We start from the raw sequence: 14,527 nt of genomic DNA, 5'->3' as shown, positions 1-14,527 counted from the left end.
TCTGTCAAACTATTTAGCAATTTTCGCGGAGTTTTCTTAGGGGTGATTTGTTTTAGTTGAGTCTGCCAGAAAGAGTTGGAAACGAAATTCTGAAATTCCCTGGGGATTTTTGAAGGGGTCTAAAGATCAGACGGGCATTATGAACCAGTAGGAAACTGCCTCTCCCGCGCACATCCTGCTTTCCATCCAAGCGACGCACCAACCCAGCGTGCACACTGTAGAGCTTTGTGTAGTCAACGTAACTCCTCCATAATGAGGTCTCTGCCGGTTTGCCTCTTCATCTGCCTGGGGTTAATTTTGCCTTTATGTGGAACTGAAAAAGCAAAAGAAAGGAATGCCAGACAAAAGGATGCAGAATTCATTGACAAGGTAGGAGTTCACCGTTATAAATAGCATTTGAATATTTCTGAGTATATTTTCAGTCCATTAAATACTAAAGCCCTCTAAATAAAAGAAAATGACGGGTAACTTAAGGTAAACTTGCAATGTCTGCTGCAGAATTAGACTACGTCTATTGTTGTTTGAAAGTTTTAAAGGTCTTTGACAAAAGTCTTTCTGCATTTTTACTCTCTACAGCTGTGGAGTGTAGGCTGGATCATGTCAGAAAACATTTCCAAACATCCCTGATGCCATGAGATATAGAATACTTATGCAAAAAAACTCCTATATCTGTCCAGTCTCTCTACGTCTGAGTAGCCATTTCTTTTCTGTGTTGAAGAGAGATAAAAACAAACAAAAAAACCTCTCAAAAATCTTGATAAATCCAGATGTGTAAGTCTGCTGTACTTCATTCACACAATTTTTCCAAAGTTTTACAGTCAGAAAGTCAAACAGCAACTCAGTATGAGACACTACATATATGCCAGCAGTCCGTGGACAGTAGGTTCAGTTCAGTTTATCAGTTATTAAAATCATATGTGAAAATAATGAAAATCATGCTCCATGCTGATAAGTAACTTCAAATATGTATTGCTGGTGGATTTTATTCCTGTGAATGATTGCACAGAAAGGCACACACAAGACACACAAACACACACACACACACACACACACACACAGAGTTGCCTTTGTCTTTAACTCCTGATTCTCGCCCCAGAAGATCGTAATGTGATCGGGTTAAATGTTACATCAGGGATTTCATCTGATGGTTCAATGTGACACCACACACATCAAACATTCTCATTCTGTTTTTCCAAGGCTAAATCTGTCATGGGTGAGAAGTGTATTTTCTATGATATATCACTTTTCTCACATTTCATCTAGTCCTGTTACCTCAAAGTTAAAGGCAAAGGAAAAAAAAACAGTATTGTGATTCGTCCATATTGCTGAATCAAAATGATTTCTAAAACCTCCAGGACCACTAAAGCCACTGACCACCTCGGCTCTGGTGGAATGTGTTTGTGTAACCTTCTATAACCGTGGGAAAGATTGCTCTGTGCCACATCCCAAACAGACACACACACACACACACACACACACACACACACACACACACACACAAACAACGTAATTTATCCTGGTATCCACTTGTTCACACCTCTCCCATGATTTGGGGTCCTCTCGGGAATGGGATAACGTGTTTACTGGAGCGCCGTCTCCTGGCCTCATTTCTTGCGTGTAGCTTAGGTTACCCCTTCATGCTTTCGCTGGAGCTTTTGACGCGTGCGTCCACAGCATCTAGCTTATGTCGGGAAACCGTGAGTTCATGTTAACTGTGAATCATATTAAACCGCAAACATCTAGTGTTTATGACCCTTTGAGCTTTTGAGACTCAGCTTCAACGGTCAGGAATGTGTTGGTTTGATCCTTCACCTATAAAAGAAAACAAAACAAAACAAAACAAGAGGAAAGCAAACTTAATACACAAGACAATGGACTCACGTGTTTCCTTTTGAAGCTACAGAACTGTTTACCGCCCGACAGCGAACATTCTTGCCGTCTTGTGTCGCTCTATTGGCAACTCCTGTTTGATGATATCTTAACAGATAAAGGTTTTTGATCTTTCCTTGGCAGTTCTCCTGTTGGAGGGCCGCACTCCTGCAGAATTTCAAAATGGTCCAACACATCCCAGGTGCTTTTAGAAGCTTTAAGCAAATCTGTGGAGGTTTCCTGTGGCATTCCGTGAGGTGGACTGTCCACCCCGACCTTAAACATTCTGACCAAGTCAACGCTGAAACTATTCCAGGGTGCTGACAGATGTCAAACTTCCACTCATTACATTATCTCACACTGACCAGAAAGACTTGCTCTTATTGTTCTAATGCAGCCCTGGTTTCTCCATCAGATGGAGTTACTTCATCATGGTGTAACCAGGGGACATGCGCTATGTCTTTTGGATGTCTCCTCTGAAAGTTCCAGAACAACTACGAATTATTAAGTCGGGGAGGGAGTTTGTTGTCGATACATGTAAATAAAGCGCCGCAGGGAGAGTTTGGTGGGGTAGATAATAAAAAGCGTGCCTTTTTTTTGTGGCTTTCTTTTGCTTTCACATTTGGATGCGATTACACAAACCTCTGGAGGTCTACGCAGTGTCTTTGAGTCCACCGCTAATGACTGCTAGAGCCACACACCACCGCAGGAATGTGTGAAATGAGATAGTATGGAGAGTTGATGGAGCAGTGTTGAAAAACAGATGAAACACTGAGGAGATGGTATCAAGCTGAGTGCAAACACAAACACCGACACCGGGGCGGTATGGTTGTGGAATTGGAAACTTACTGGTAATTAAGATTTATCTCACTGCCGGCCATAAGTAGAAATTCGCACCAGACTAACTCTTATGCTGTCAGGCCAAAATGACTCTATCACATCAACTGCATTCGTTCATTCGTTTGTCTTTACCTTTCGTTTGTTTGTTTGTTCATTCATTTGTTTCTCTATTCATTGATTTGTCGTCATCCCCCCCCCCCCCTTTTTTTTGGGGGAGAAAAAGTGGAGACGGGTGAGATATCTTATTCAGAGGTTCTGGGTTCTGCACGTTTCTTGAATCAGTCTATTGTGACTGATCGGTCTGTTGCTACTTTCAGGAATACAGTTAAATTCCCATCTGGATGAATGGCTTCAACAGACTCTTTCCAAGAGCTGGTTTTGACTCAGACTTTTCATGTAGTAACGTGAGCTGATGTTCTATTAGTGAGATTCAGTTCACTTCGCCGATAAATTCCTGTAACCCCTCTGTATTATACAAGCTGTTCTATTCTCACAGCAGTTTGGAGAGGCTCACATGTCTGTCTTACTAATATTTTCTTCTGTCTAAATAGATATGTTTTTCTGAAATGTAATAGTTGGAAATAATTAAAACGGGCTTCGTGTCTAAATAGATGTGTGTTTTTATCCATATACCTAATGAAAACTTAATCAGTTTCAGTTGCCGGTCACATGTGATGACCTTTTCTATTAGGTCAAAACAAAGTTTCTGCCAATATGAATTTTTCTGGTTGTTTTCATTCTTGCCAGGCCTTTAGAAAGGAGCGAACGGGCAATTGTCTAGACAAAGGCCTTCAAGGACAGTCTTAGAACTGCTGCAGCGGTGTCATAAAGTACAACAGACACTGGCTGTGGTTAAAACAGGGGATTTTTACACAAAGTGTGTGAATCAGCCCACACAAAGATTTTATTTGCGTTTTATTCCGCGTGTGCGCTAATGAAGTCGGTGACACAGCGGAGTGTCACGGGGCGCTCCACAACCACAGACAGACAACAGCGTGATTCAGAGTTTTTATAATTCCTCAAAACAAGAAAAAAAAAACCCCAAGGGAACACCCCCCCCCCCCCCCCCCGAAAACTGGCCGTATTCAGGACTGTACAATGCAAAGTTGTTGAAATGGTTGTTGTTGTACCAGTGATGTTTTCTTTTTCTCTGCTTTCTTTCCTCCTCCCCTCCCCTCACCCCTTTTTCTCCAGTATAACACATGCCTTCAGGGTCCTCCAGGTGTCCAGGGTAGGGATGGCAACCCCGGGGTCAACGGAATTCCCGGTACCCCGGGTATTCCCGGGCGGGACGGCATGAAAGGGGAGAAGGGAGAGTGTATCACAGAAAGGTTTGAGGAGCCCTGGAGACCCAACTTCAAACAGTGTGCATGGAACTCTCTAAACTATGGCATTGACTTAGGAAAGATAGCAGTAAGTATGAACAAGTCTTAAAGAAAGCACTGTGGAATGGTGTGAAGGACTGTGAAGCTAATTCCAATGTATAAACAGCCTCAATGACTTATCCACTATCAAATAAAGCGGTCGATCCTATTACACTAGTGCACGTAATAGTGTACTAACATATATGTAGTAGGGTAAAGAGGTGAAAAAACTAATGTACAGCATTTGAAATGTTGATTTTTCTCAAGATGCCAAAGTGTAGTATTTACATTGACAAAGCTATGGTCACGTGTATTCGTCTATTATATCTATCCACATATCTTTCATCCATCTGTTAATACGTGTGATTAAATACATCATCTCTATCTATCTATCTATCTATCTATCTATCTATCTATCTATCTATCTATCTGTCTGTCTGTCTGTCTGTCTATCTGTCTTGAATGGTCCTAATATTTAAACACATTTTGATGACGGTAATCGGCATAAATAAAGGTTTGGTACCGTCTCTTGCAGGACTGCACGTTTACCAAGCTGCGCTCGGACAGCGCCCTGCGCGTACTCTTCAGCGGTTCTCTGAGACTCAAGTGTAAAAGCGCCTGCTGTCAGCGCTGGTATTTCACCTTTAACGGGGCCGAGTGCACGGGGCCTTTACCCATAGAGTCTATCATTTACCTTGATCAAGGCAGCCCGGAGCTCAACTCTACCATCAACATGCATCGCACCTCCTCAGGTACCTTCTGCCCTCCAGTTAATGACCTTGTCATCGTTGTTGTTTCTATGGCGACTGACTGAGGGAACATTCCGAGGTGCTTTTTAAATCAGATATGGACACTGACTTACTTAGGTAATCACTAGCACACACGGGACAACCTCAAGACTGTATGAAAACGAACCTAGGCATTCAGCTTTTTTTTTTTCCGTTGTACATAAAAGTCAGCCATAAACTCACTCTTGGTAAAGAAATATAAAAACCGTTCTCCTCTAAATGGCCATCTGCACGTTGAGACTAGTTTACCAGTCACATTGTAACACAGGTCAGGCTGAATCAAACTGATTTATGTGACAGATGTCTTTGTCAGATCTATTTATACTTCTTAGGGCTGTAACTTGTGGTTCAGAGAAGATGCAAATCTTAAGCCAACATGCCGACTACTTTCCTTCATTGCAAAAAAGAAAAGAACAAAAAAAATACAAAGCTAGCTAGGGTTATTCTGTGCAAATCATTGAGTTAACTTCACTTCTAAATGTGTATTGATCACACTCAACAACATAAGACAAAAACTTTGACATGAATATGTCTTTGCATTCCCTTACGATATCTTAATCTCGGAGGATACCCAGAAGTGTTTCTTTCTGTCTTGCTAAATCCAATCCAACAGAGTCTATAATTGCTGTAATTACCAGAAGGACAGAGGTATTTCTGAATACTGTGTGGTTTCTCCCCCACATCTGATCTTCCACTCACTCCACAATTAACTTTCGACAGAAGAGTTCATCACTGCTGAAAAAAAGAAAAAAGAAAAAAATAGAACTCTCAAATCTCAAAACAAACAGATGGGCCTTAGCTTTGGCCCGAGAGCAGCGCGGATGGTTTCCTGATTGGTTGTTTCTGTTTGTTGTCTTGTCCTCCAGTGGAAGGGCTATGTGAAGGTATCCATGCCGGCCTGGTGGACGTGGGCATCTGGGTGGGGACCTGCGCTGACTATCCCCATGGCGACGCCTCCACTGGATGGAACTCTGTGTCCAGGGTGATCATCGAGGAGTTGCCAAAGTGAACGTTTACCACTGACATGCTGACTCCCTGTTAACATGGCAACCGTTTGACGATGGAGATGCTGCCCCTCTGCCGCATGTCCTTTTTCAGCTAGTGGTTTACAATTTACCACAGATTTCACACTTGAATGTAGCAAAATTACAGTTATCAAGGCTTCATTGCATCAGGATGGCCCTTCTTGGCTTGTCATTGTGGGATATTTTGTGAGGTTACCACTCAGTTAAATTTAGAGCTCAACACGGTGATTATAGACCTGATAACTAAATACTTTGGACAGTTACCACCTCTTCTAGAGTGGTCTTGTAGGTACTGTATCGACTAAAACTTCAGCGTGATGTTTTTAATTATATATAGGCTTCACAGTCTTGTTTTAAAGGTTTAGTTCTAGAATCTGTCTCTCAGAATCCTTCCTGGTTATTTTAAACATTCCATGTTAAGCATTGTGAAAATGTCATATTTATACATTCAACAGTAATAAAATAAAATCTTTTTATATTACAATGGTTAAATTGCCTGCAGTTCTTCCAAATTACTCATTCATTATTTTGCACGTTGTTAATGACTTTCTTAGTGCCTTAGCTATGAATAGAAAAAGGTGAATTGTATGAGGTACTGAAAAAAGTGCTGCAGAGAGACAGTAAGGGTGGAAAATGTACGTTGCGTGACTAATGCAGGGAATGTCTGGTGTTCGGCACGGGGTTGAAAGACATTCTGAAATGGTTTAACAGCTGTTCTGTCAAGCTGCGTAGATGCTACAGTACAACTAGGCAAGAAACTTTGAAATAGAAACTTTGGAAGGAGAGGTTCAAGTTTTTTTTTTTGTTTTTGTTTTTTTTTTTGCTTTGTTTTGTTTTGTTTTTTCACCAAATACTTTGAAATTACTACCAGCGGGGGCATAATACATTCTATTGGCTTTGGCACTTGAATTCCACAGCGCCAGCAATTAGCACCGTTAGCTGAAAGCAAACAATTTGGTTTGTTCAGATCTTGGCTCTATTACTTTGTGTTGTTTTTTTAGCTGAGAATGCTAATTGGTCAAATCAGTCACAACCAGTACGACACATTAAATCCCTGTCAACTGAATTGCGTGAGGGTAACAAGATGATTAAAATGTAAAATACTGGTAAACCTTCAAGGCTCCACAGGGCTCACAAGTAATAAAATATACAAGGAAAATGATTGACTATGCAATAAATATTAGGTGAATTGAATGGAACATTAGAGGTAGCCTCTCAGTAGGTGAGTATGTGTCTGGAGATATGGAATGACCTTTGTCCTCTTTATATTAAACATCTTCTCATTTGCCGTGAGATGAGTAATTCAGGCCTGCTTTTAAAAAAGGAATGGGCATTTTCAAGACCAGTTGCAGCTTTACAAAAAAAAAAAAAAAGTATTTGAAATAAACAAAGAAACCATGGTGATATAAATGTTATCACTCGATGAGTAAGAACATGTTTGCAATGCATCCATACACAGAGATAATTCATGAGCCTCAAGCTTTCATTCAATTAATTTCCTTTTATTAATCCTCATTGGTCTGACCTGTACGGTGTAAAAATTACATATATATATATTTTTTTTTTTGTTTTGTTTTGGCTATACGAAGACTGAGCCTCAAATTGGTCAACACACATCAGGCACAAACAAGACAAACTCTGATAGATGAACCAATATGGCTCTCACATATCTATTTACACACACACGCGAGAGTGTTGTATCCTAAGATGGTAGTACACACACACACACACACACTATACGCTGAAAGTGTATAAAGTTGCATATGCATCTAACCAAGTGTAATACATCTGGAAAACTGGAGATGCTGGGTTATATGATAGATCTTACACTGGGATACATTTTCCATCAGCTAAACACACAGCAGTGAGCAAAACAGCGCTAACATTCAGGAAGGAAATAGAATCCAAATCCAGCTGCACTGTGCAACGTACACATAGCTATGATACAGTATGTTTGTACGAAAATGTAGCTTACAGAGCATTAAATATTCTAGAACTTTCTGTACAGTGTGTATAGAATGCCTCTATGATGTTTAATTGTCTCAATGTTATTCATATAGATCACAGTATAATTCAATCCACATTTCTGGACTTTTAAAATAGTATCTTTTGCTTTATTTGACAATATTCACTGACATTTAAATCACACAAAAAGCTTTTCTAAGTGCTAGTTCTCATAGCAGCAAAAGAGTTCCTCTTTTTCCTGTCTGATATTTGCGTTGAGCTGTGCGTCATTCCTTCGAAAGCTTTGGCTGGGCTTCAGAGTCCCAGCAGTGGAAATTCACTGATGTCACTGCTTTCAGTACAGTGTGAGGGTTGAATGAGTTCGCCCATTTGTGGCTGAAGAGTTCAGTTATAGCAGACGCAAGTGATTCTCCATCAGGTTACGGTCCCTTTTTCACTCTGACCCGTAATAGATTAAACGTATACATAGACTCAAATGACCACATCCATACAGAAAAGCGCCACACAAATCATTATTTCTTCTTACTTCCTGTTTCTTTCTTTTAAAACATTTCATCACCAAACTGGGTTCTCAAGCGTAAGAGCGAGGAAGAACCCCTGCTTAACTTGTCAATGACTTTCAACATACTTTCGAAATCGATTTAAGACCAACTGAAATTCACAGTAACCTGGCGACTGGGCGATTTGACTCCAAGTCATAGTATAAAAAGACAAACAGGGACAAGAATATTTGCAATTAAGAAAAACGGAGCTGACATGACAGGTAAGTGGAATTGTGCAGGTAAATGAGTTGAAGATGGTATCTCGTCGTTATGGCTTTAGCATTATTCCACATCCCGATCGTCTAATTATCTCCACAATTGTTCACATTCGAACGCTAAAACATCACACACTTTGTGCTACTCTAATCACAGATCAGAGAGGGAGACACAGCGGACCGTGTTGCTATCTCAACTTGTCTCCCTTCAATTAACTGTTTCCCTTAGCTATGCTAAAGCACCATAGCAGATTCAGTTCATTCTAGAAGATTCTGCTGTTTATATTCTCGGGAAAGCCAATGCCCCTGGTCTTTCATCTGTACAATCTTTTGAGTTCTCCACAGGAAGTGTCTCCTGACAGCTCCCTCCAACACACGTCACATCCTATTGGTCCATGTCCTGATTGGTTAGTGCTGGAGCTGAAGGGTCACTGGTACTGGCCCAATAGCAGACGAGACACGTTTTCATACACCAGGAAGGTGATGCAGCAGGCTGGAATGACTCGTACCAGATTCGGGACCATGCCTTTGTAAAAGCCTTCAAATCCTTCATTCCTGACGTCAAAACGAAAGACATGGAAAAGATCATTTACGTATTAACATCCAATCAAATCCAAACAACACTCCTTGCATTCCTCACAGTTGCACATAGTCATCTTGTTATTTGGACATCACGGTATATCGGATGACATACAAAGCCAGGCTGCTTTGAAACAAGCTTCTTTTGTATTCAATGGTATAAACACATAAGATATGTCAAGTTTGTCCTCTGTAAACTCAACAGAGTGGTGTCACAGTTAGCACTGTTAACCAAACGCGTACATACCTCCACGTCCTCATTATCACGTCTGCAATGCCATTGTAGCTATTGTGCTGGTCCTGCAATCGTGCTCGGACCACCTGGTAAGGGTAAGTCGCTGCAACCGCAAATATTTTGGAAATGGCTGCCATGGCAATGTACTCCAACGGTGTCTGATTCATTGGAGGGAAGAAGAGGAGAGAATGAGTCACTGACAGGAAAGCCAAAGAGTCATTACCTCCTATTTCTGCAACCGCGCCTAATATGGCGTCGAGTCTTTCCCAAAAGCACTCTAAACCGTGTGCACTCTAAGCATATACGTCATCCTATAGTTAATATACATTCATAACACACTGTATACTAAATAATGAAAAAGAGAAATATCATGGCGTGTGCTATGTTATCAGGCTTTCTCTTAGATTTGTGTCATATTTCTGTCAGGATGTAAGGACTATCTGTCACATAAATGTACATTCCCTACAGGGAAGAGTTTGACAACTTTCAAATGAATGGCGACTGGAGATTAAGAAGCGCTTTCCGCAGTGACGACACACAGAATCTAAAATGCTGGTCTTGACGACACATCTTCTGCTTTTGCTCTACTTTGTGCTAGCGTTAGTATGCAAAGCCACACTGGTGCTGATATCCAAACACTAAATCTGTCCTAGACAACACGTGTGACTGAGCTGCCTCTTTCTGCAGCGTGAATAATATTTTCCTTTATTCTCTACTTTAAAACAGCTGTTCGCAGCACAAACACACACGTGCTGTCTTACCAGCAGAGCCTCTGAAGGCATCTTCTTATACTTGTTACAGTCCCTCTTCAACCCCTCATAGGTCATGAACTGCAGTGCAGCATGGGAAGTTCCCACCAGCCCCGGAACAAACCCCTGCAGATACAACACACCAAGATGAATGACCCTCAAGCTCAACATAAATGAACATACACAGTGACAAAAAACACCACCTTCTCTTAGACTACACTGTATGCGAAACCCCCCCCCCCCCCCCAAAACAACAACACTAACTGCTATGGTATTATTCAGTTAATTAAACTAACTAAATTGCTCTTTCAAAGTACTCATGTTGAAGTTAGTTGCATTCAGTTATTTGTGGCTCAAATGTCTAAAATTTTTTTTTTTGCGTGGTCACATTTCCAAAATACAACAGTGCCATCTAGTGGTAAAATTATAAAAGCACAATCTGAAGAAACAAAGACTACTACCTACAGGACCCTCTCAGTCTTTGCACTCACGTTTGACACTGGGATTAATATTTATACAGCTGTCTTCCCCTTTTGTGTAAAATGTGCTGTAAAATTCTCTATAGGCAGAGAAGAAAGAAATGTACGAGAGAGGGTTAGTTTAAATCCAAGATGTACCCTGTATAATCCTGGGATGCCCTCGTGACGGTATATTTTCACGAGGGCGTCCAGCATTCCTTTGTACTGCTTCGAGGACGGGTCTGCATTGTACTGCAGCACCAGCCTGGTCTTTGTCACCCAGACCGGGTTGGTAAGGCAAAGCGTCAGTATCCCTGGAAACGTAGGGGAACAGGCAAAAGGAAGTCCAATACAAGGGCACCTTCACACGCCAACACTCTAGTGCTTATCTACACTGGGTTAGTGCTATCAGTATTTGTTATAAAAAAAAAAAAAAAAAATCTTTAGCAGACAGTGCTCGAGGGCTCTGCGTATATTGGAGGGAGGCAGTGAGAGTGCAATAATGCTCCGTTGTTATTGGCATGGTTATGGTTTTATTGTCTGTTTATTGTCTGTTTAGGAGCATGACTGGATCCCACAGCACACAAACAATTGACAATGACCAAATTTTTTTGCCAAATCGTTACATTTTTTGCAAAAAAAAAAAAATTGCTTTAATGCCTTCTAAGGCCGAAATGCACTAACGCCTTAAATGTCCAAAGAACCAGTTTTACAGCTTACACAGAGCCTCAAAAAATGAAGCTGACGCCTTAAAAAATTTGAGCACAAACAAGCAGCCCCTGAGACACCTTAAGTTCTGGTCTTTACCAACTCTTCCATAGCCATTAGCTGTTTTGCCTGAACACAATTTCTACCACAGACTCCGACACACACTCACCTGCCTCAGCAGCTGACACCAAGTGCTCCACTGCACTCAGCTCTGTCTGTCTGCTCTCCTGAGTGTAGGCCTTTATGGCATTGTAACTGCAGTGAGGGGAAAACCAGAAGTGCAATTCTATTTAGTATCTGACACTGTTTATAAAACCTGCCTTTGGGAAGGGGACACAAATAGGTTATAATTATTCTCTGCCCTTATCAGTATGTTTGGCCTGGGTAATATGATATCGGAGGGGTTAGTTACGTGCACCACACGTTACATTGTGTTAGCAAAATAACATAAGCAGTAGGATTGTGTGTCTGGTTTCTTTTTTTAAGCACATGAAGCTGAGTGCGCCAGCTGCATTCTGTTTCCACTGGTTATAATAAGCACAATTTCTTATGACAAATGTGTTGTACTCACAAAAGAAAATAGAGTCCCCAAGACGCCCCCGCACCCCAAATGTTTGGGGTCACTCCTTGGTAGAGGCCACGGATCCCCTCCAGTTGCCAGATGCTTTTCATGCAGTGAACCATGCCATCATACTGCGGTCGCATAGTCAGCCCGTCACTCACTGCAGAGCGGACGAGACATTTTGGATCAATAAACCCTTTGACCACAGTAACACACCCATGCCTTGGCAAGTCAGCGCAAGAGGACAATACGAGTCGAAACCCGAATACACGCCCACATTCTTAATTTAGCTTTCTTTGATATCTAGCTGTTTATACTAATAAGATATAACATATGCTACTTGTTACACACGGCGGCATATAGTCTCCCTGTGTGAAAAATAGGAAAGTAGGTCAACCTGCAGTATTAGCGCAGCAATGGCAACGTATCAATGCTCCGTTGACGAGCGCATTTGCTGGTAAACAACACATACCTGCAAAGCGTATTTTCACCAGATCAAGAGGGTGTAGCACCATTGTGGATATCACTCCCCCGCTCAGACCCGCAGCCAAATTTTCATAATGGACGTGGCTGAAGAAACGCAGAAGGTTTGCTGTTAAAGAGAAGGGTGTACCCGACGAGTCCGAACCGACTGGTAGCGTCGCGGTATCAGCATGTCGTTGTCTGGAAATGGCATTCATGCTTGTTTACTTGCTGGAGAAGCACAAGCACGGCCCACGGAAACGGTTCTGAAAACGGACGACGCTGTAAAATGAAATTTATGAGTGCCGACAGCGTGCTACTAACCCAGATTGGGACGATCAAGTCATCATTACCTTTACAAAAATGTCACGGCCGCCTGGCCAAGGCTGAAGACTTCTACTTAAGCGCATAACCTCTTTTAAGCGACTGCCGAGCGAAGGGGGGAGTGAGTATCTCAGCACAGATCGCAGGCTGACGTAGAGCAGAGGCGGGGGGAATAATACACAAACATGGATACGTGTGAAGCTTGGATACATCCATTAAAATAGGAATAGGGACACCACGCAGTTGTTTATGGTATTAAGATCACATAAAGCGTGCCTCGAAAAAGCACACGTCGAACTGTCTAACCCACAAGATTTATATTTGTTGGGCGTTTGATCACCACAGAAAAAGAAAAGAAAACCAGGTCTTGATTGTGATTTCTCATGTAAATTTGTTATCTTTTCCGTCGAAAAACCAAAGTGGACAAGAAATATTTAAAGTGAAAGTAGTTCACACCAATCCGCCAATATTTAGTTTAAAAGACAATTAAACAGAAACTGGTCTAAAATAGTTTAAAAAAAAAAAATAGACGAAAACTCGTATTGAACCTTGACATTGTGAATATGTGCAAACTGTTGCGCCGTCTTAAGTATTTATTTATTTCCCATATCCCGCGATCAAATCATGCTTCATCAGTTTCCCCAGGATATGATAAGATTATAATGTTTTTGCTTATTGATAAATTGTTATAAACACTTAATTCTGGCAATCCACCAGCAGAAATTATGCTTGTACATACAAACTATAATATGGATTGTGTAGGTATGTGTACATTTATACTTTAGTGTGTTTATTTGTATTTTAGTGTGTGTGTATGATTGTATTTGTATATTTATTTGACTAGGTCTTACTAAGATCATTTTCACATGTTTACACTTTTTGCGCACATGCACACACGCGCATGCATACACACAACACACACACACGTGCACCCAGACATATAATACTTTGTGTTTAAACTGAAACTTCTGGAACGCCTGAGATGTGATGTGAACCGAGAGTTCTAACTGAGACCAGCTGCCTGACAACACTCAGCCCTGTCGGCCTGCCCTCCTGACCACGCACATCAACAGCCTTACAACTGCAGTTAGGAGATGAACAGCAGTGTATGTTTACACAGTTTCTGGCTCTGTTTACATGAAGTACATTCAGAGAAAAAAGAAATCAAGATTGTAAATATTTACAGCTATGAACAGAATGTATGAAGGTTTGACTTGTCTAATGTAATACTAGAAGAGTCATTTATGAGAACGACACATTATGTACTGTTAACAGAGCACATAGTTCATTCTGGAGGACCTAAGCTACATAAATGGCATAAACTATGATACACATTGTATACGAGATGTATTTGGGTGGAAGTCAGTAAGCTGATTTCCACATGTTCGCCAAGTTCTGCTGGTGAAAAACCAATGGTATGGACCAGTCCATAGCATACACTCTCTCTCTCTCTCTCTCTCTCTCTCTCTCTCACACACACACACACACACACACACACACACAAACACATTGTATATTTTTATGAGTTCACTGAGATTTAGTCTCAGTGACACTGGTTGAAATTTGGACAGTAAATTTCTCACTGGTAATGAAAGTCTCCAGCTTTTTGAAATCAATGGTCTTTACAAAACAAGTAGGAATTTAGTTTCAAGAGGTTTGCAGGGAGAAATGTCTATATTTATCTTTCCCAATATTCTTAATACAGAGCTGCACTAAGAGAAACGTTTATAATTACCACGTGGATAAAATATGGTTTTATTACCTTTAATATTTGCAACCTTTTTCAGAAAATTGTTTTCCTTGGTATTGGGCAGAGGTATGATATTACTGCATTTGCCTTTA

General features: G+C 41.1%; 2 protein-coding genes across 2 annotated transcripts; one reads left to right on the top strand and one right to left on the bottom strand.

Moving 5' to 3' along the window:
- The first annotated feature begins 252 nt into the window (after positions 1 to 252).
- cthrc1a (collagen triple helix repeat containing 1a) lies at positions 253 to 5,870 on the top strand. The gene is made up of 4 exons (XM_030788464.1): positions 253 to 369; positions 3,904 to 4,122; positions 4,609 to 4,825; positions 5,728 to 5,870. The coding sequence occupies exons 1-4, from the start codon at positions 253 to 255 to the stop codon at positions 5,868 to 5,870; spliced, it is 696 nt and encodes a 231-aa protein (XP_030644324.1).
- Positions 5,871 to 7,476: 1,606 nt separating this feature from the next.
- slc25a32a (solute carrier family 25 member 32a) lies at positions 7,477 to 12,746 on the bottom strand. Its single transcript, XM_030788965.1, has 7 exons — positions 12,372 to 12,746; positions 11,909 to 12,059; positions 11,507 to 11,592; positions 10,789 to 10,943; positions 10,184 to 10,297; positions 9,435 to 9,580; positions 7,477 to 9,163 (listed from the first exon to the last, which is right to left on the bottom strand). Exons 1-7 carry the CDS (start codon positions 12,577 to 12,579, stop codon positions 9,037 to 9,039), a joined length of 987 nt encoding a protein of 328 aa, XP_030644825.1. The 5' UTR covers positions 12,580 to 12,746; the 3' UTR covers positions 7,477 to 9,036.
- Positions 12,747 to 14,527: the final 1,781 nt, after the last annotated feature.

The sequence above is a fragment of the Chanos chanos genome, chromosome 12, assembly GCF_902362185.1.
Source record: "Chanos chanos chromosome 12, fChaCha1.1, whole genome shotgun sequence".
NCBI lineage: Eukaryota > Metazoa > Chordata > Actinopteri > Gonorynchiformes > Chanidae > Chanos > Chanos chanos.
This window is presented reverse-complemented; position numbering and strand designations above follow the sequence as displayed.

Bases quoted from the DNA above. Each gene is read 5' to 3' on its own strand.
- slc25a32a (XM_030788965.1), bottom strand. From the start codon at position 12,579: ATGAATGCCATTTCCAGACAACGACATGCTGATACCGCGACGCTACCA. The intron at 10,944-11,506 runs GTGAGTGTGTGT...CTACGTTTCCAG, and splicing joins GGTGTCAGCTGCTGAGGCAG to GGATACTGACGCTTTGCCTT. The intron at 9,164-9,434 runs GTATGTACGCGT...TTTTGACGTCAG, and splicing joins GTGATAATGAGGACGTGGAG to GAATGAAGGATTTGAAGGCT.
- cthrc1a (XM_030788464.1), top strand. From the start codon at position 253: ATGAGGTCTCTGCCGGTTTGCCTCTTCATCTGCCTGGGGTTAATTTTG. The intron at 4,123-4,608 runs GTAAGTATGAAC...CGTCTCTTGCAG, and splicing joins TTGACTTAGGAAAGATAGCA to GACTGCACGTTTACCAAGCT. The intron at 4,826-5,727 runs GTACCTTCTGCC...CTTGTCCTCCAG, and splicing joins CATGCATCGCACCTCCTCAG to TGGAAGGGCTATGTGAAGGT.